Genomic DNA, 23,149 nt, shown 5'->3' with positions numbered 1-23,149 from the left:
TCCTCAGTGGCTTCAATTGTGAGGATTATTTCATATTCAAATGCTTCCTGGAGCTAAATACGCTGCACTTGCTCTTTCCCTGGCTCCCCAAATGTGACCAAGTCAGACGTATTACATAAATGCATTCAATATAAATGTTTTGTAACTGCAGCATCATTGAAGATTCAAGCCGGTGAAGTTTACTGAAATACTTTTAGAAGGAAAAAAATGGTCAATGGATAAAAGGGTAGCACATTTTGCTGGTCTATTCACAATGTTTGCTTATCAAGGCAAAAGAGAAATCCAAACTTTTCAACAAAATTGCACATATCCATTTGTGATACGGAAATGCTGTAGTTTCTGAAGCTGACTGAGTTACACTTGCCGTTTTAATGCAACACTTTGTAGGAAACATATAGTTGTATTTTCTGTTTGTGATTAACTGCTTCTGTTTCTTCTCAACGTTGGCAACATTGAACAAAATTTTACAAATCTAAATAAAAAATATTGCAATTGCTTTTTCCTTGCGTCACCAAGTCATCACGGTCACTGTGATCATTCTACAATTTGTCTTAACCTGCTATTTGTAAGCTGTAAGGACAAATATTTCTGAATGTGAAACAGTTCAGTTTTTTTTTTTAACCGTTCATGCCCTTTCACTTGGCCTAAATGCCTCTCCTTCAGCAAGAGGCAAATGGCAGACAAACAGAGAAAAGAAAAGTACATATACAAGTGCTGATGTCCCCTGTGTCTCTGACAGACAAAAGATGACCCATCAAGTTCCCCTTCCCCCACTGAGTAATTTAGCCATAGTTCTCTAAAACGCTTCCTAGTCAAACCTGAAATATGGAATGAAGGGGACGGGGGCTTTGTGGCGGAAATATAATTACGGCCCTGAAAGCTGCAAAAGATGGAGAATGGGGGATGACATCAGACCAATTTCACACCCAGGCTTTGGATGGCCAGGCCAAGCCTGGGCCTTGCTGCGCAACACTGATCAAAGCCTGCTGCAGCCGCCCCAAAAGCCAAAAAAGGGGAGACTTAACTATGCTAATCTCCAGGACAAATATATTTTAATCTTGTTAGAATACAAGTTAATGCCACAGCTCAGTGATCAAACTTCATACCATTAGGATACAAAATCACACTTTGTCTCACAAAGAGTTTTTTCTATTCACCAAGAGTGAAAATGGTGTAAATTTGTAAACCAGTGTCACTAAAAGCTTAAATTATTTCCCTCTCAATGAATCACATGTTGTTTCCTTTATGTAACAAACAGTGGGATACACATATATTGCTCATTTATTTATTTATTATTATTTTTTATAAATCAGCAATTTGGATAAAAACTATATGTCTGAGCCAAACCTTTGTTATCTAAGTACAGTGTATGATGGCACACGATAACAACAACATAATCAAAATATGCATCTAGCTTGATTTGACCTAGAATACAAAAAAAGTAAAAACAATAAATAAATAAAATAAATTGTTGGGCTACTTTCTGTTTGATCTTACTTAAAAACCTAGCGACTTACATACAGTATAAAATATTGCAGTAAAGTCGCAGTCAAAGACTAAGGAAAGTTATTCAGCAAATTTATGGAACAGTACATCTTTGCTCCTACAACTATGAATGACATGACCCTGATATTGCCAGTATTTGAACATACACTGCTCATTTTTTTATTCATGCATTATACTAGCCTAATTTAATGAAAATCAACTCGCACATAGATCTGCTTTCATCGGAACTCTACCATAAACATTGAGAGTACCTCAATCACGGCCCATGCAAAGATAGTTTGTGGGAAATCGCCAACAACAGCTGTGAAGAGTGTCTGTCAGCCCTTTGTCAGCACTTTTGTAACCCTTGATCTGTCATGTGTAGAAGCTGAGCTCGCTAACATTTCCAGACAGGCAGCTACACAAAGAGTTTGCATGGATCCTACCGTGACTTTAATTACAGGATCGAGAGGAAACTTAAGCAGCAAGGAGGGAGCGAGGGAGGCTGTGAGTGGAGCAGAAACAGGAAACCAAAAGGGGTGTCTTTGCACTCGTTCTTTTTTAGGATGAAGAGTCATGTTAATAATTTTGGATTAGTGAGTGAGAGGCATGTTTGATCAAAGTTTGACGGTTTGTTTGTTGGTAGGATTATGCAAGACTCCATGAAGCTGTGTAATGTGGGTATCCAGTAAGAACTCTTGCATAATACTGTTATGATGTTATGATTTATGTCTGTAAATTCTTATATTGACTTCTGTTGTGTTTTGATTACAAGATGGTATAGAATATTATGCACAGCATACAGGAAATATAAAAAGTCTACAAGTACAGATCCATATTAAAATACCAGAAAGAGGCAATCATCCCATCACAAAGTTGCTGGATGGATGATGAAAGCATGTCTAACAAATGCAATGCACTTACTTTATCACTTAAGTAAATATTAGAAGTTGTTTGTAAGACTTGCACTTCTGTTGAAGAAATTGGTGGTATGCTTGTGAAGGTGTGGTTTCTCTGAGGCACTGAAGTGCGCATGCTTCAAAATGCACACGTTTCTAACTTTGGTCGTTGGATTCTTTTAGTTCACCACTAGATGGCAAAGGATTTGACACACTATCCCTTTAATGCAGGGGTCTTCAATCCTGTTCCTCGAGGGCCGGTTTCCTGCCCGTTTTCCACCTCTCCCTTGTGCAACACAACTGAGCAATCGTTATCTAGCTTCTGCAGACCTTGCTGATTATCTGATCATTTGAATCAGCTGTGTTTCAGCCCTCGAGGAACAGGATTGAGGACCACTGCTTTAATGTGACGTACGGCATGTCCAACTCAATTCATCAATCCATCCGTCTAAGACGCTTATCTTCACAAGGGTCGCGGGCATGCTTGAGCCTATCCCATCTATCTTCAGGCAGTAGGCGGGGTACACCCTGGACTGGTTGCCAGCCAATCCCAGGACACACAAAGGTAAACTGTTAACCATTCGCGCTCACAATCATACTTATGAACAATTTAGAGTGTTCTCTCAACCTACGGTGCATGTTTTTGCAATGTGGGAGGAAACAGGAGTACACGGAAAAAACCCACGCCTGAACGGGGAGAACATGCAAACTTCACACAGGAAGGCCGCAGTTGGGATCAAACACTGCACCTCCAAACTGTGAGGCGGTCGTGCTAACCAGTCGGCCCCAACTTCATGGACTTGGATTTTTATTATATATTTTTTTGCTCTAATTCCAAAATATATGTTTGGTGTGCAAACACAACACTACTCATCACCAAAAGAACACCATCCCCACTGTAAAAAGTGGTGGTGGCATGCTCATGCTTTTGGGTTCTTTTTCTTGAGCTAGAACTGAGGCGAATCAAGGTCAAAGGAATTCTGAACAATTCCATATATGAGTCATTGTTATCACAAAACATTCAGGCTTCTGCAAGAAAGATAAACTAAGAGCATCTTAACTTTATTTGGGGTTAAACAGAGGTACTTTAAATCGGGATTTGACTACCATTCAAACATGCACTTGGGTTGATTCTGAACTCAGACGATGGAGGAGGGTATGCACGCAGTTGTTTTTATATACAAATATTTAACAATAATATTTTTCTCTCTATTGTGTCAATAGAGGTTGGAGGTCAAATTAATGGTGAATCCAATTTTGAAAGGATTATTTTGGTCTCATTTTGTTTTATACCACAAGAGTCATTCAAACAGAGGTGTGTAGACTTTTTATATTCCCTTTATATGATTGTATGATGATTACATTTTCTTTTGCGTTGAATGAAAGGCTACTTTAGTCACCCAAAAAAAAAATCATACAACTGAAATTAAATTTGAAAAAAATACTTTCATTAATGAAAAACAAAATCAGTGCTTAAAAAAGAAAATAAACTATAATATTCTTTAAGTTCATAAAACTATAATGTGTCCTTTGTTTTCATCTGTCAGTGGAAGGGATAATTCATATATGTCAATTACAACAGTAAAAGTTAATATTTTGTCTATAATTAATTAAATAACCAATATTTTTCCATGTACATTGACTATCTTAAAAAAGTACTATATGATAGCTGGCCGCCATGTAAATTAAACATGGCACTAGATAACCGTTGCATGTGTGTCAACTTTGGACCAGACAGCAAAATGATATACACACACAGTTATGCTGAACAGAATACATCTATAGCATTGTTCCTGAAAGAAAGAAGCCATATCGTTTCAAGACAATACTATGAAATAGGGCTGGGCGATATGACCTAGAATCAATATCGCAATAAATTGAGCAATTTTACCTTGACAACGATAAATGCACAATAAATTTCCGCCCGTGGACCAAAATCAAAATAAATGCAGGAAATACATATTAACTGTTTTTTTTATTGACCAACTGGTACACATTACTAAAAGTACAAAAATCATTTGCATAAGCATTCCAAATATCTTACTTTGCATGAATTGAACAATGTCACAAAGAACAGGAGAAAAAGGGTACCTCTCGAAAAATATTTTCTGCAAATTGATTGGCCAAGGTGCTGTAATGCCATGTGCAAAGGCCTAGATTTGTGTGAAGGTCTCTTGTAAACAATATCAATAATGCCATGTGCAAAGGAGCTAGTGGGGTCGGTAAATAAAATGCTAAATAAAATGGGGAAAAAAGTCAATGCAAGTAAACAAGTGTGCATCATCAGGAAAATGTGCAGTCTCGAGTACTCTGGTGCGCAGTCGCCACTTGTCGTCTATGTAATGCACCGTCAGGCTCAAATAGGGATCCATGTTGCGACTCGACCACAAGTCGGATGTGGATGCAAAATGCTTGACATGTCTAAGCTCCCGTCCCGATGTTGTCCATATTAGGGAGTACAAATATTTTCGTACCTCTTGTCGACTACTTTCATGAGGCGTTTAAATCCTGTGTGCTCCACTATAGCTAGATGAGCTATATCTTTAACTATGTGCTAGGCTATCGCATCCATCTCTGAGACGTTCTGTCGTATGGCGTCGCCTCCGTTAATGGGCTGTTGTCACTTGTCAAACCTTGCTTTTCACTTTGAACTTTCAGCACAGCGTGGTTGTGTTGTGGGTGGTGAAAAAAAAAAGGTTGGACGCCGTGTTTTGGGTGCTTACGACGCACTTTGTAGTTTGTGTTCTTTTCCTCAAACATCGTCTTTATGGAACCCAAAACATTTCCAAACGACAGATGTCGAATTTCTTTTCGGGACAAGCACAACAGGAACAATTTCAACTAACGTTACTTCGTCCTCAGCCGTGTCAGCCGCTTCTTGATTTGAATCGTCTTCTGTTTTCATTCTTGTTCGGATGGGTGGAGTCACGTGACTACAGCTGCTGTAGCCGTCTTAAAGGGGGATGAACAGAGCCGCAGACAGAAAATACAAATTTTTTTTTTTTAAACACCGAATTTACCGACATGGGCAAAATGATGTTGGTCATTGTATTAAATTTCGGTAACGGTAAATTTTGGGTTTATCGCCCAGCTCTACTATGAAATACATTTAAAGGGTACAATTCCACTTTTGCTGAGAAAGATACAGTGCCGGATGGCACAAAATACACATTGGAGAGCAAGTGGATCAAAAAGTGCAATAGACATTGTGCTCGTTCGCGTGCTACGTACGCATGGACAATGACGGAAAAATGTCCTCCTACCTTGCTCACATGATGAACAGAGTACAGCTTTGGGCCGGTGTCTCAGTGGCTTCATGTACGAGCGTGGACTTCACTCACATTGTAGACATAACCACCTAGAAGTCACCTGCGCTGGGGATGGCGAAGGTGTGACAGGAGGCATAGATCCTCCTCTGGCTCGTTAAAAATACTCGGCACAGTGTTGGTTTTATTTGTTACTTGCGTGGCGTGTCCTTTCTCAAATTGTAAATGACTCCTTTTCGACTAGATGTTTCCGGCACACGGTACACTTTTGGTAAAAAAAAATAAAAAATTGTGGAATAACAGTCCATCTTGTTTGCTGCCACTGTGTTAATGTTCAATTTAATCTTTTCTCTATTCATTGCAGGGCTCGGGCCTTAACCCTTATGAATAGAGTGGGATTACAGTATGTATGTATATGCATTATTGTACGGGCCACTGTGTCCCTCAAAGTACAACAGTCTTGCCTAGACATGTGCCTAGCCACAAACCCATTGTTGGAGAAGTTTTTGGAGTGAAGCAATGTGGCAACCCCACCACTAGGGTAGTTGATGACATCAGCATTTGTTGCGCCCATATATCAATAACGAATGAAGCACAGGTGGGGGAAACGCTGGTCAGATACCGTTTTTCAACCGCACTTACTTAAGACGCATTACTTACTATACACAAACGTGGTGAAGACAGAAAATAGAATGTTATATTGATTACCGCTTATGTGTGTATGTTTTTGATTTGAAGACAGTACGCATTTATTTATTTTACCTGACCACATGGCATGACATCTGGACTGAAATGACAATAATGAAGACTAACCCTTGACTGTTTGACGACACATTCATAACCACACATCAACATCAAAGACCAGTGAAGCCAAGCGAACATCATCGCAACTTCAACCCATGGTAAGAGAGTGCGCGTTAAAAACTTTCTTTCACCAGCGTATCATTGAAACAGGCAATAACACCCATCTCTTAACTCCTCAGGCACTAACTTGCCGGTATGGTGTGTTTTTTGTTCTGATATGCTTTATGTAATCGCATTCACCTAATCACACTGCAAAGAAAATTAATATTATGCAATGGCAGAGTCAGTGGTCATTCAGGCACAGCAGGTTTTCTTTTCTTTACAGAGGACAAAATTGAAAACATTCGCACAAAGACTCACAAACTAGCTGCATGTGAAGGTGGCTGCAGTGAAGGCATGGCAAACGTCTCCAGGAAGCAAAGAGGTGACAACCATTTGCTCCAGACTTCCCACTGGCATGTGGAACCTCGGTTTTCGAACGACTCACAGTTCGAACAAATCGGAGTCCGAACAAAAAATTCGAGAAATTCTTGCTTCGTAGTTCGAACAAAAATCGGAGTTCGAACGCCGGTACGACGCGTGAGTGTGTACGCGAGGGTGGGATGCTGAGTGGCGTACGGGTGTAGATCGCTCTCTTCGTGACCAACTGTTGTTGTTGTTGTTGTTGAGTCACTCGAGTCGCCTGAGGATGATCCTCAGAAGCGCTAGACTCGCTTGTGGGAGGCGCCTTAGTTCTTCGAAAGAGAACCCCAACTGGCGATGGTATCGTGCTGACTGGAATGCAGGGCACCGCAGCCATAGATGCTCGGCCGATTCTTCTTCCTCACCGCAGATACGGCACCGATCATCTTCGCTTTTCCCCGTCAAATCCTGCCATCTTCGGAGGGCAGGATGGTGACCGGACCGGAATCGGATAAGATCGACTGTTGTCGCGTGCGGACATGCTGCGTTTTGCTCTCGCATTTTCGAACAGGGTTCTGGAACGGATTATGGTCAAGAACCGAGGTTCCACTGTACTATGGATCCCCTGTAAATGGACGTACTTTGCTTAAAATGCCTGAATGTCTCTCTCTCTCTCTCTCTCTCTCTCTCTCTCTCTCTCTCTCTCTCTCTCTCTCTCTCTCTCTCTCTCTCTCTCTCTCTCTCTATATATATATATATATATACATATATATATATATATATATATATATATATATATATACATACATATATATATATATATATATATATATATACATATATATATATATATATATATATATATATATACATACATATATATATATATATATATATATATATACATACATATATATATATATATATATATATACATACATATATATATATATATATATATATATATACATACATATATATATATATATATATATATATATATACATACATACATACATATATATATATATATATATATATACATACATATATATATATATATATATATATATATACATACATACATACATACATACATATATATATATATATATATATATATATATATACATATATATATATATATATATATATATATATATATACATACATACATACATACATACATATATATATATATATATATATATATATATATATATACATATATATATATATATATGGGGGAAAGCGATATGTGAGGGTCTGTGAAAAAGCAATTGAGAGCCAAATTAATCAGAATCAGAATGGCCTTTATTGTCATTGTACTCAGTGTGCAATGGGATTAGACATTTTAAATTGTGTTTAATGTCAGCAAAAGGGATACATTGCATTAAATACAACCATCTCTACAATGCGACCCCGTTCTGAGCACATCTGTGAATTTGCCTCGTGTGACAACAAGTTTCTGAGAAAGATTCCGGTATATAGATGCTTTCAACGTTGATAATATAGATAATATCCCTTTTAATAACATGGAGACCAACAGCTATTCCTCCAATGCGGCTAATGTATGTACAAATGTGTTTTTATGGCTAGGTTTACCTATTGCTAAAATTGGCCTTATTGGATTTTCATCAGGTCTGTTTTGTAGTCTGGAAATTCCGGTAAGGCGGTGTGAATAGGAAATTAGCCAGCAAATACTGGTTACGAATTATTAAACTTCTGCCGAACGTTTTTTTTTTCCTTGGGTGGTGGATTTGACCGGTGATATGCAAGGACATGCAGAAGTGATTTAAAAGGACAAAGGAGGGACAGGTATGCAGAATTATTTTATGAATAAGGACGGAGGGGCAATAACGGAAGGGTGCACAGGTCGCGGACGGATTGGCAAAATAGCACAAAGTGCCCATCTCTGGCTAAAACACTCTTTGAGCTTTAAAGGCTACTATACTTCAAGATTGAAGCACATTGAGGGATTTGATTATCCTGCTGTTTTGACAGGCCCATTTTTTAATTTAGGGGGGAAAAAAGTATACAAGTTGACATTGTACACAATTTACTACTTGAACTGACAACAAAAAAACAAGGGCAAACAGACTTTGCAACAGCTTTTACAACGCCTTCTGTTATGTATTTGTATAAATGGTTTGTGAGCAATAAAGTAATTGACCAGTGTGTGTCAAACAAACATTCATCCCACTTAGTCTGCTTCTCCAGGTTTGAAGACAGAGACAGTCAGAACATATTCATACAATTCACTATCCTAATTACTATTATTGTTCATGGAATTTATGGGATTCTAAGATTAAATTTAGATGTCCTGGAATACACCTAAAAAGTGATGATATTTGTTATATCTGATACTAAAGCAAGTCGCTGTTTTTATATTTTTTATTTATTTTATTTTTATATTGTTACCTTTATTTTCTGCTTCGGTTTTGCAACAGTTTAAGTGCATATGGCTAGATTGCGAAACAATATTTGTGCACAAAACAATGCCCCCCCTCAAAAAAAAAAATCAAGGAAAAACTTACAGATACCTCCTAGTGCCACTGTGATTTTGTGAAGTTCTAGTCTCAGCGTAACCAAACGTCTACTGTTTCACCTGAAAACATGTTGTCAAAATGCTTTATTGGAAGATGGATTTACATGTTGTGTGCCAAATCTGTTATCGGCCAATGAGGTTACAAAGCAGGAGGTTGCTGCACCCCAATGGCATCCTACATACAGCCATTTTGACATGCAGTTAGTTTCTCCTTCTACAATGCAAAATTGGAGCTCATCAATGATCCAAAGACTGACTTGGAGCCAGTCAAACTATCACATCGACCTGTGGTGCTTTTTATTTTAATTAAGTAAGTAGTAGCCACAATATCTGTGGTAACTCCCAGCAAATTGGGGTCTTGGTAAAAAATCTCAGGCTTAATAAATCCACCAAAAGTGTGCGCAATCTGTTTGAGCAAACACAAATGTCGTTTGAAGGGTTGGGAATGGCAGTCCTGGGTTTTGTGCAGAAGCAAATGTGAACATTTAAATTATTGAAAGTGTTTTTAAACGAGTCACTGAGATGTTCACACACTGATAAATGGCCAATGTTGCCATAAAAGGAAAGTAAACGGCGAAAGAAATGTACAATACCTTGCTCAAAAATACATAGAACAGGGGCTCAAACCTTACAACCTTCTATTTGAGGGATGGCAGTGATGACCACAAGTACATGTTTTTTCCTCCCTTTTCACATTATAATTTTCGACACTTAAACTGAGTATTTATGAACTGCACTTAAGACAGGCAACCACATCAGACACACCATGGCTCCATCCACTGTGCTGTAGTACTGCAACTACAAGTATGTTATATGCTAGGCAAAACCAAATGAGCAACACAATGAGCCAAGACTACATATTTGCATGAAAATAAAAATAACAACAACAAATCTGACAAAAGTACCATCATACTGCTAATATTGCACATGAGACCAAAGAAAACAAGAGCATTCATACAGAACAATGCTTAAAATATTTATTAATTCTATAAATAGTGAATAATTTCTGTATTTTTTAAAATTTGAAGTCCTGACCTTTAATTTGTGAATTATCTTTTGAATATTGACTGACTTTCAGAAAAACAAAAGGTGACAGAAATATATTTTGGGTGGTGGATAAACCGAAACAAAACAAAACAAACAGATTTAAATCAGCCGATATTTGCACATTAAGAGTGGTTAAAAAAAAAAAAAGCAAAATTAATGGATTTGATAAAAAAAAAAAAAAAGCACACCACATAATGCGTGCACTGTTCAAATTGCTGAGTGATACAGCTCTGTAATCCCTTAACTGACAACTGAACTGCCTTATTGAACACACATATCAAAATAAATGACTATGGAAGAAGGGGGGGGGTAAGAAAAAATAAAATACTGCTCGCATACACTTGGAATTACGACCTGACTGATTATTGATTTATTTTACGTGTTTGCTAGTTAGGTGTTGGAATTACACATTAGCAAACAAAACGTCCATTATTTTATACACATATCCATTTCACAAAATGTGTCCACCGTAATTAACGTAAACATATACATGTTCTTCATAGAACTACCAATGGCTACATTTTAAGTATAGTAGTTTATCACTAAGTTGGGTGTGCAAGACGATCAATTATAAACCTCACACAAATGATGACAAAATATTTTTTTATTTTTCAGAAGTTCGTTAAAAAAAAGTCTAATTTTCAACTTGATTGAAACAAAGTTGGTCATACTGTTCTAACCCTAAAAAATACGTAAAAATTATAACTCATTTCTGTTACCAGTATCGTGACAGTAGTCTGAAACAAAAAGCAGAAAAAAAACTGAATAAATATTTGCCAGCAAGTTGATCAATTCCTTATGTCTAGGTACATAAACGCTATACAAAGGTTTTATTTGCGATACCACAGTCAGAATATTATGGAACTCTATTGTGGAGCTCATTGCATTTCTTTTCAGCCAAATAACTGCTCATCAGCAAAAGCATTTTTTGCTATAACAATAATAATCATACACTTTTTTTTAAAAAAGGATTTAAAACAGAGTACAGTGCTATCAGCATCTGATTTATAACTTTGGAACTCCATTTGTAGTGGTATCTCTTCAACTAGGTGAAATAATAATAATAATAATAATAATAATAATAAAAGAAGAAGAAACAAAGACAATTAATTTAAAATAAAGATATATGTATATTAAAATAATTATCTACAAAGTGTTCTCTTTTGGATCATAACAACACTGAAATAATTCATTAATTTTAAATACAGCAGAAACTAATAGAAAAAAAATCATCTAAAAATATCAATTTAATAATTAAAAACAAGACTAACAACATTACCAAGTGTCAACACTGAATACTGCATTATTGTACTGAACTGAACTTGGTGAGATATTTGAGGGCCTTCATCATTCAACTGCTGCCATCAAGCTCTTTTTCCTTCATGGAGGCTTAATTTTGAACTATAGATTTTAATCTCACATAGCCCCTGAAGTGCCTTCATGTACCCGCAGGCATGCGTGTACCCAAATTTGAGAACCACTGAATTCAAGAACTCAATATGATTTCATTTAAGTAAATACGCACGCCAAAAAAGGTAAATGTTAATTTCACTTCAGTACTTACATGCATTTCGTCAAAAATATTTAAGGACTAAACAGTATTGACGCATTGCGGAGCTGCGCTGGCAAACTGATAGGAAAATTGCAGCGTGAATATTCAAGACAAATGACACGTGGTTTGTCCTCCTGATTATGTTTAGATGGATGCATACACATGTAATGTTAAAACCAAACTTGAAGTAATGGATCATCGCGATGGGCAGGCAGATAAATAAAAAGTGGAGTCATACATGTGGTAAATGATGTGTGAAGGAGCTGTGGTACCTGAGACAATGTTGCATAACTCCTTTTGCGGATCCTCTGCGTTCTGGCTGAAAAGAGCGATGATATCATCCTCTAGCTCCTCGACGATGATTTCACACTGAAACGAAAAAAAAAAACATAAGAGCAGAACACAGACTTGGCCTGGAGGTAAAAGTAGCAGCTTGGGCATGCGTATGCTCATACACACACAGTATTGTCATGTTTTTTTTCACAGTTTTTTTACACAATGGAGGGTCGCTGTTTGCGGGGCTGTGGCCATTTTCCCCCCACTGCTGGCCCAACTGTTCGGCCATTTTGACTGTACCGATTCACAGCAATATGCTACTGCCTTTCACGCAAATGGCACATGTTTGTTTCCAGGCTATTACCACAATAACTAGCCACTGATGGGACAAAAAGCAGCTAGATTGTGTCAGGGTAGCCATCCAGCATGAAAACGTGTCGCTCAACTTATAAATTAATAAACAAAGGATTAAAGTACAAACCTAACCTGCTGAGCCGCTTTGAATAAAGAAGTGTACATACACTTTGAAACGTGTTTGGGCTTAAAACTTCACAGTGTATATTTCCAATTTTTGCCCTGACATCAATTCACCTTTGAACTGTGTTCAAAGGTCAGAGTAGCCATGATTTTGCGTTTTCGTCGCTGCTTTGCTTGTACAGTTTTTTTTCCGTAACAAAGCTGAATTGCGTTTGTGAGTATATCCTCACTAAAGTCAAATTTAAAGTGCTGTGTTGGTGATGTTTAGTATAGAACATGTTACTCTGAAGTAGGTTGAATAATGAGCGTAGCATTGTCATGCAAGAACAATGTGGGCAAGCCTGAAGTCCTTAGGTACAAGCGCTTAACGTGTTCTTTGTCTCAGTTTTCAGGAGAATAATTTATTGTAAAAACGGATTACTGGCCCATAATCAAATCAATCAATCAATCAATCATGTTTTCAGCCTTTTGAATTAGTATAATCTTATTATGGCATTCAGCCTACTGATTATGAATTAGTTCAACATCTAAAAACAGATTTAAGCATAACAACAGTGATTTCCATTACACAGGTTTAACATTATGATATCGTTGATAATATTGTATTTAAGAAGCGGCCTCAACCTTGATTACACACATTTTGGACTAAAAACTGATCAGATAAACAATGAGGCGCTCGGTTATAATAATTTTTTTTTTTACGTATCTACCTATATTATATGAGGTATGGCCTTCTCTGAGATGAAGGTTGTGAGAACTGTGAAGTTTTGTGGAAAGATGCCAAAAGAGGAATGAAGATGAAATCATTTTAACAATTCTTTGGTAAAAGGAGAATGTTACCCATCAATATAATTGTGCTGGGATTCTTCGGTTGAAAAACAGTTCTTTCATCGTTTCAATTAAATTAGCCCTTGGGAGAAATACTTGGATGTTGAATATATAACTATTACAATATTAGCAATTATTAATGGTCAAGTCTAGACTGGCGACTTCACCATACAAACATAAATTGAACCAGAATAGAAAATCCAAGTGTACTATTCCAGCAGATAATACATTTCAGCATGTCATTTTTTTTTTAATTTAAATGCTTAATTTAACCAGGATGTAACTTAAACATTTAACGGAGACACTTTTAAAATCATAATATGGACTTGTGTTTTTAATGATACAAATCATTGGGTCTACCTTTGTTCTAACTTGATTGATGACCTTTGGACATATAGCTCAATTGTGCAAACGCATAATTTGAAAAATGCTTTGAAAAATGCTTTTCTTTTAGACAACATTGGAAAGTAATTAGAAGTTTACCCCTAATAATAAACTATACTACTTTATCAAGTTAGTTTCTTAAAATCTGTCTAAATGTCGACCACAACTTGGCGGGATCTAAGAAAAAGCCTCCAGAAACTTGTCCAGCTTTTGCACTCACTGCGAATTTCAAGGAATTGGGAGCTTCAGGTCCATCAAACTGGAAGTTTTTAAGGTCAGGGAAGTCACCAGTGCTCCTCGGTGCAAACCTCATGTATTGCTTTTGCTGGGTGTCAGGGTCCACGTGGAGAGCATAGTCACTCATAGAATTGCAAACCCCATCCAAGAGCTCGCTGAGGTGAGTCTCAGAACGAGCCAGAGGCACCTGGGACAAAAAAAAAAAAAAGGGAGACTTAGATTCTTATCTAGCGTGTTATAATACTTAAACCCTTAAAATGTCATTGTTTTCGTCACATAATTTCCTTTTGGGAAAAATCAAGCAAGCAAACCAGTTAACGCTGATGTAAAATGGAGACCCACACAAAAAAAAACCCAAAATATTAAAAATGTTAAAAAGAAAATAATAATAATATTCACAACAATAACCAGAAAATAATAAATAATAGTAAACGGTAGCGGTATTGACAATTGAAAATGTTTAACTAATGCAGAGGAGGAAAAAAAACTCTTAAAAACTATAAAATAAACTCTTTAAAACCTTGTGTCAGCTGTGTTACACCAAAAGACTCCTTAGGTCAGCAGTGTGACCTCCTAGGTCTGCCTTGTTTTCTTCATCCGCACTAACAAACGTTACCCTCCAACTCTGACTTTTAACCTGTGCCGATACCTCCCCACCGCTCGATCGGAACCCCACCGTCTTTTTCCTGTGCTCTCTCGGAAGACAAAACAGAGAGCAGCCAAGTCTAGACGGGTCAAGCCAGGTGCAGCACCCTGACCAGCCCCGGAAGGACACCCGCATCTGGGGATCTGTGGTAATGTGATGCATGGGGGAATAGGAGGAGGGGACAAGGCAATGAAAAGGGCAAAAGCGAGAGGTGCCTTTTACAACTGACCAGGGCTGGGAAAAAACACAGAGGGGTGTATTTCCTTTGGAGGATAGTCGTCACAGCGGAGACAGAAAAGACAGGAGGCCTCAACAGAAGCCAAGTACACACTTTTTCAACTGCCTTTGTGTCCGACATATCGCCTGCACCATCCTCCAATGATCAAACGGACAAAATCTCCCTTGTCTTTCATTCAATAGTTGACAACTGTTACTGTGGTAACTAGAATTTGCCGGGGAAGATGGAAGCGGGCAAGACAACATTCAAAGACGCATAAAGACTTGGATATGTTCATTGACCCCTTCGTCACCTCAAAGTTCACCGTTTCCTTCAGTGTAATTTGCTGACACGACGTGTCATTTCCACAAAAAATCCTTCATTCATTTGCATTTTTAATTTCTGCATCACTTCCTCTACTCAACAAACTTCGTACTTCTACTTGGAATAGCAATACCTCCTCATCACTAATCCACCATCTTTAAGGTCAACCCCACCTCTTTCACATGTGTTTCATTGAAGAGAAATGTGACTCATTCAGAAGAGGATCCCTTGAGCTTGACAAAAGTTGTTGTGCTCAGGAGAAAGGAAGTTGGAGGAACAACAGAATGTTACAGCACGAGGGCAAAGGCTGAAGGGCGAGCAATGAAGGATGTAGGTCACCTCAGCTCATGACGATGAGGTTCATCTGTCAATCATTATCTGCCTGCAACTTTTTTCCATATAACATACTTACATTGTGAGTTCATACAAAAAAATGTATCTGTATTCATTGTAGTGGACTTTTGTAAAATTGTCTAACAGCTCATCATCATTTTCACTATGAGATTGTCACAGTGAGACAATTCTCCAAGACCATGGGTAATATTTTTTTATTTATTAAATATTTAACCAGAGATGGACACTGAATGAAAAATATTTCATATGACTGACTATTCTTCAACTTCATTACTTTCATCTGGAAAAAGAGGGAAAAAATCCTGTCCAACATAACAAAACCATGTTGGTCTATTGCAGCCCTGGGGCTTGTGTCTGAGTCATTATCATGCCATGCTACAAAATGGTTTAGAATTAAACCCCTTCCTTGCCAGTTGCAGCCCTGTGAAAAGGAGCTGTCAGTCACTGCGTTGTTTGAAGAATAAGGTGGAGGGGGGTGCATCGGGGGCAATCGGTTGGGCCAGAGAATAGGCTTCTCAGGGATGCTATCCTCCATTCAATTCCCATTGGACAGGGCGGCATTATTACACTGCTGTGGACGGGGGGCCTTTCAGTTTCATTGTCCTGCTAAAATGGGCCAATGAAGAACCATTAAACAAATAATAATAACATTAACTCCAAAGCAGATGGATGTAAAAATAAAATAAAATGTAGTTGAGTATACAAATTAAAACAGTTGAGTAAAAAGGTTTGATGACAGAACGTGATCATGCCCATTGGGTGATGTGTAATTTAGTTACTGCTGTAGTTTATATTCAGTCTTCGAAAAGCTCTAAAATACTGCATAGCCTACAGCTATTTAATGTCAGCATTTCAGAGGAAGATTGGAGGACAGCTGTGAGATATACAGTGCATAAAGCAGTGGTGTGACGCTTGAGGATATTTTTCACTAGGGAAGTTAATTTGGTTAATTTATTTCTTTTGACTAACAATGGGAGTTGGATTTTACCTATAAAGTCGTTATCCTTGCTCATTATAGTATAAGAATCAGCGTGCAAGTTGTATATGCTTGAGAATGAAAAAATAAACATACACTTACAAAGAAAGATGAGCTGCATGATATTGGATTTTGATAAATGTGAAATGTTAAAGGCTTTGAAGAATCAAAATGCAAGACACACTGCATAAGTGGATCTAAATTAGAAAGCTCTAAAATCACACAGCCAACTGTTCGCTTAAATATTTTTTGACTGTGTAGAGCAATTATAACTGAGCTTTCAATGTGTTTATTTCCATGGCTCCATGATTGGGGATTGCACAAATAGTTCAAAGAAAATTATTTAATTTCATAATGGATGCAAATCACTTATGGAATAGAGATCCGTACATCTAAATCATCATTAACTCAATCAACCAATGAAAATTAGATATTTCTTTTGAATTGTGGTTCAACTGAATCCATCCATCCATTTTCTAAGAGCCACTTCTCCTCACAAGTATCGCTGGGGGTGCTGGAGCCTATCCCAGCTGTCTTCGGGCAGTAGGCGGGGTACACCCTAAACTGGTTGCCAGCCAATCGCAGGGCACACAGAGACAAACAACCACCCGCGCTGACACTCGAACCTAAGGGCAATTTAGGGTGTTCAATCAACCTATCAGGCATGTATGTCTTTTGAATGTGGGAGGAAACCGGAGTACCCGCATGCATGGGGAGAACATCAACACAAACTCCACACAGGGAGGCCGGAGCTGGAATCGATCTCACGACCTCTGGAATGTGAGGCCGTCGAGCTCACCAGTCGGCCACCGTGCCATCCTTCAACTGAATCATTTTTTTAAATAAACTCATGAAACAAGCAATGCACTATGACAGTAAATGACAGTAGCTCAAGTATACACTGAAAATATTTTGACCATGCAGGGTCATGTTCAACCAAAGTGTGTTCTCTAATTAGCATCACACGTGCCTTCAAACATGTAATCAATTATATTATTTTAAAGGTGACAAGTACTCACTGTGCATTTTGGTCATATGTGTGTACCACACTAAGCATGGAGAAGAGGAAGTGAAGTAGAGAGTTGCATTTGGAGATAAGAAAGAAACTCATAGACAAGCACTGTAAAAGAAAAGCCCAAGTGCTTTGTGACTACAGTTGCAGATATTATTAAAAAATTTACAATCCACCTGTCTGTCGTCAAGCTCCCTGGATGTAGCCACAGGAGGAAACTTAAAGACAAATTGAAGAGAGAGATAGTTCAAATGAAGAGCCCAAAACAACTCCAAAGAAATTCACAGTGAACTCCAAGATCAAGGTAGATTCGAGTAAGATATCACCATTCATCATTCTTTGAGCCAAAGTGGAGATGACTGAGGAGGACACCATTGTTGAAAATAAATACATAAAAATGCAAGTCTGGAATTTGCCTAACAAAAGCAGACAAGTAAATAGCTTCTGGGAGAATGTCCAAGGCACAATAGCTCAATGTTCACCGACACAATGAACAGAACACTATCCCTACTGTGAAACATAGTGGAGGCTGTATTTATGGGCTGAAATATAATAATTTGTATCCTATGTAAACTTAAATAAGCACATTGAAAAACAGAATCTGAATTACACAAATTGAAATAGCATCGTTTAATTTGAGTCCTTACTTCGAAAAACTGAAACTTGAATTGTACCATTTGAATTTTAATTCCTACCTAAAATTTGAATTCTGTATACTTTTTCATTTTCTGTTTTACAAATACAAATTCCAGTCTTTTCCACAGATTAAGTTTGCTTGACTTTTCACTTTCAGTTTTGCAACTACAAATCATAATTTTTAAAGGGCATATTCAGTTCAGGTAACAAATATTTGAAGCAAATGGTTACAGAACTCAGAACCCCGCTCTGTCCAATCAGCATCTTTGTTTTGAGCATGTTTTTTTTTGTTGTTGTTGTTTTTTTTAAGAGCTCTTGTACCCCCCCCCCCCCCCCCCGCTCACAAAGCAGGTCACACTAACCAGCATGCTGATTTAAAAAACAAAACAAAAACGGCTGTAGTCCCGGAAGTAATTTATTTCGCAGCTGCTTGAATGCTGGGTGATATGCTATCTTGCAGCGCAGCAGTACGGAGTTCACTTGTACCGTATACAAGTCTTGATTTCCGTTTATTTTCCAAACAATAAGATAATGGCTGCGTTGAACTCCGTGCTTTAGGCGTTACTGACACCTAAGAACAGAAACAGCACGCAACACATATCAATAGACAGTGGGGGCTCATCATCTCAGGTCTCTATATTCTCTGAAAAATCTCTAAAATAAATTGAGCACACATTCAACAGAAATCGAAATCTGCATAACAGGAACATCCATCCATCCATTATCTATACTGCTTCTCCTCACGAGGGTCGCGGGGGATGCTGGAGCCTATCCCAGCTATCTTCAGGTAGCCGTTTGCCAGCCAATCGCAGGGCACACAGAGACGAACAACCATCCTCACTCACACTCACCCTCATACCTAGGGGCAATTCAGAGTGTCCAATCAACCTGCCATGCATGTTTGTGTAATGTGGGAGGAAACCAGAGTACCCAGAGGTAACCCAGGGGGAGAACATGCAAACTCCACACAAAATGCCGGAATCGAGCCAACGACCTCTGCACCGTGAGGCCATCGTGCTAACCAGTCATCCACTATGCCGCCATAACATTACAGAACATTACATTATTTATTGACTAAATTAAGGGTGTTGGCTGCTGCACTTTGCATCTCATTGGTGTGAACAGGAAATATGCATATTCAGCAATTTACACTATCTATCTTATTCCTTCATTCCTTGGGAAATAGAAAATTACTTTACTCTCTGTTATTCAGTCACATTTCTGGACCATGATGTGTGTCACTGTGTAAGCACACCATTGTGCATCCTCTCATTCTCAATGCATGACTTCCCACCGGTCGCTATGAGATCAGCTTGCTTTCAAACTAAGTTCAATGTCTTTGGAAATCTTAAATGTGTCATTGTTACAGCAGGCAGGTTTAACTTTTGTGTCACAGAGCAGCCCCATGCCCCCAGGAAGTCCTACTGTGAAGAGGCCAAAGAGCAGAGACTTAAAACCAGCAAATCCTTCTCGCTGATGGCATCTAAGTTGTGACATCCCTCCCTCTCTGATTCACTGGGTCAAAAGCTGCTGAAAAAGGAGGGAGCTGCGAGGGCATGGGATCAAGGTTTGGCTTCTTCTGTGGTTCAGTAACATTTGATTGACTAAACGACAGGTGGAGGATTGTGTCAGCAAAGGGCAAAGGGGGTGCTCATTTCTAAGTGAACTAAACTCTTCTTCCCTGGTGACTAGAATGGTAACAATTCCTCAACAATTCAGCAATTCTTCTTTATGATGACGCAAAAAAAAGATTTTATGAATTGAATGCTCAGATGGCTCGTATTAACAGCATGCACATAATTTTAAAATTTAATTACAACCATTAGGTTTCATTTTTGATGAGTGTTGCAAGCAGCGAAAAAGCAAGCAACCTCAGCCACGATGGCCTACTGGCAAATTGAGATACTGGCACATTGGAATTGGGAATTTGGGAAAATTGAAGTACATCAGATTAACCCTGGTTTGACAAAATCTGATTTCTACCAAATGCTAAGCAAAATTAGAAAGGAAATTAAAAATGTCCGACTTCCTTATGAGTTTAGAGCAATGCTCCAGAAATGTTTTTGTTTGTCTTGGGATGTTACATATGCCTCCAACTTTTGGTGGATCATGGTGAAACGTTGAACTGGAGCGTTTTCGTTAAAGAAAATCGCAGTGGTTGGAACAATGAAGTTTTTTTTTTTTTAAACTAAACAAAGTAAATCAATAAATATATCAATAAACATTGATTATTTTGCCATGTGTGATGTGTGTACAGTTTCATATTTTTGCATTATGTTAAGAGAATCAAATTGCATTTGAATAATTCTTGGCAAACAATGTGTCACAACAGCAACAGTTTTTGATGAAACAAAAAGCTTTATCTTTTCACGTTGAACATCTTAAGATGAAACAACCCCAATTTCAATACAATAAGAAAGCGTGTCATGGTGAAATTCTGTAAAATGTGGCCTCTATAAAAGGTAAGAAATGTGGCCATATTCAAAAGAAAATAGCTCCAAGAGACGTTTTTGTTTTTCTTGGCTGTTACATATATCGCCAACTTTTCTCAGATCTTGGTGACAAAAAAACACAAAAAAAATCAAGGGAGTTACATTAAAATTTTGTAGGGGGCACTAATGTGACATTTTTTAAAAATCTTATCAATTATTTTGCCAGGCCTGATATGTGTATACAATTTGATAAGCTTTTGTGTGTATTTAAACCCTCAAGATTAGCCTTGTTTTCTTCACCAACACTGTTCTTCTTCAACACACATTTCAACAACATGAAAGCATAAACTCTCTTACCAGCAAATATGAGGTAGATCTGGTTAACCCATGAGGATTAAGGAAATGAATTATCTTTAGCCAGAATATGTGGATTTTGACAAGTTATGTGGGTCAAGTTATAGCAGCTTTTATAGTCACAGCAATGTAATTTCAAAATGGCAGACTTCTTGTTGGGTTTAGCATATGACTCCAAGTAAATTTTTTTGTAGGTCTTGTGCTGTATAATATACAACCACATTTTCACAGATGTATGTTACAAGTACATCTGGTGCTGCTTTGTTAAATATTTGTAAGGGGGTGCTACAGAGACATTATAAGAATCAGAATCAGAATCAGAATCAGAAATCCCTTTATTGTCATTGTACAGTGTGCAACGAGATAAGAGAGCTCCCCTCTCCAGTGCAATACAACACTAATTTAATCAAATCTATAAATTAGATAAACAAGAGAATAAATAATGTGATGGAAAATAATACGACATTGGATAAATAAAACACATTACGTCGCTGTTCTGCAAGGTAGGGGTGGTCGTGTGTGTGTGTGAGAGTTTAGAATGGTGATGGCTCTTGGAAGGAAACTGTTTTTCAGTCTATTAGTCTTTGATTTTATGCACCTGTAGCGCCTGCCAGAGGGCAGCAGGTCAAACAGGTGTGAGTTCGGGTGAGTATTGTCTTTGACGATATTGAGAGCTCTGCTGAGGCACCGGGTGGTGTAGATGTCCGACAGGGAGGGGAGAGGGCAGCCTATAATCCTCTGCGCCGTTTTGACTGTCCTCTGGAGCCTCACTCGGTCTGCCTCAGTGCAGCTGCTGTACCAGGTGGAGACACAGTAGGTCAGCAGGCTCTCGATGGACGAGTGGTAGAAGGCCAGCAGCAGCTTCTTGTCCAGGTTGAATTTCCTGAGGACTCTCAGGAAGTGCAGACGCTGGTGGACCTTCTTTACCACTGCTGTGGTGTTGGGTGTCCAGGAGAGGTCATCGCAGATCTGTACTCCCAGGAACTTGAATGTGTGGACCCTCTCCACACATTCACCTCTGATGTAGAGGGGGGGTGGCACAGTCTTGTTCCTCCTAACGTCGATGACAATCTCCTTTGTTTTTGCAATGTTGAGTTGCAGTCTGTTGTCCTCACACCAAGCCGTTAGTCTCTGGACCTCCTCCCTGTAGGCTGCCTCGTCACCTTTCGAGATCAGACCGACCACTGTCGTGTCGTCGGCAAATTTGACGACGGTGTTGTTACCGTGGGCCGGGCTGCAGTCATAGGTGTAGAGGGCGTATAGGAGAGGGCTCAGCACGCATCCTTGAGGGGAACCGGTGCTCAGCGTTCGGGTGGAGGACATGTAGGGGCCGAGCAACACAGTCTGGGGTCTGTTGGTCAGAAAGTCCTTAATCCAGATGCGTGTGAGGGCAGGGAGGCAGAGAATGTCGAGTTTGGAGATGAGGATGTCTCGTATGATTGTGTTGAATGGCGAGCTGTAGTCCACAAAGAGCATCCTGGCATAGCTCTGCTGTTGTTCCAGATGGCCCAGCACAACATGCAGAGCAGTGTCGATGGCGTCCTGGATCTGTTTGCTCGGTATGCAAACTGGTAGGGGTCCAGTGTGGGAGGAAGGCAGTCCTTGATGTGCTAGAGAACCAGTCTCTCGAAGCACTTCATGATGACTGGCGTGAGAGCAACAGGACGGTAGTCATTCAGGAGGACTGCGGGTGACTTTTTCGGGACAGGAATAATGGTGGAAGTCTTCAAGCAGGAGGGGATGACTGCTTGAGCCAGGGAGCGGTTGAAGATCCTGCAAAAAACATGTGATAGTTGGTGGGCACATGCTCGGAGGACCTTGCCTGGTATTCCGTCGGGTCCAGTAGCTTTCCTGGGATTAATAGCCGGGAGCACACGCCTCACATCGTGTTCCTTTATGGTAAGTGAGGGGGAGTTGAGGCATGGAGTGCGGGGGTGTGACAGTTGGGGTGAGTCAAAGCGAGCAAAGAAGCAGTTTAGCTCCTCTGCTAGCG

The 23,149-nt window shown here is 38.9% G+C and overlaps 1 protein-coding gene across 4 annotated transcripts in view; it reads right to left on the bottom strand.

Annotated features, from left to right (window-relative positions):
- Positions 1–23,149, bottom strand: part of cnpy1 (canopy FGF signaling regulator 1) — a 41,480-nt gene that overhangs the window by 1,244 nt on the left and 17,087 nt on the right. For 3 of the 4 annotated variants that reach the window (XM_088311238.1, XM_088311237.1, XM_088311239.1), the window contains exons 4-5: positions 14,189–14,392; positions 12,276–12,372 (exon numbers count right to left, since the gene is read on the bottom strand). In XM_088311238.1, the coding sequence (XP_088167364.1) occupies positions 12,276–12,372; positions 14,189–14,392 (301 nt within the window). Of the gene's footprint in view, positions 1–11,037; positions 11,189–12,275; positions 12,373–14,188; positions 14,393–23,149 lie in introns of those variants that run through there. The other variant, XM_088311240.1, reaches the window with a different exon arrangement.

The sequence above is a fragment of the Idiotropiscis lumnitzeri genome, chromosome 12 (assembly GCF_059441095.1).
Source record: "Idiotropiscis lumnitzeri isolate Australia: NSW breed Sydney's pygmy pipehorse chromosome 12, RoL_Ilum_1.0, whole genome shotgun sequence".
Classification (NCBI taxonomy): domain Eukaryota; kingdom Metazoa; phylum Chordata; class Actinopteri; order Syngnathiformes; family Syngnathidae; genus Idiotropiscis; species Idiotropiscis lumnitzeri.
Note: the sequence above shows the minus strand (reverse complement) of the source record. Positions and strands in the feature narration are given on the sequence as shown.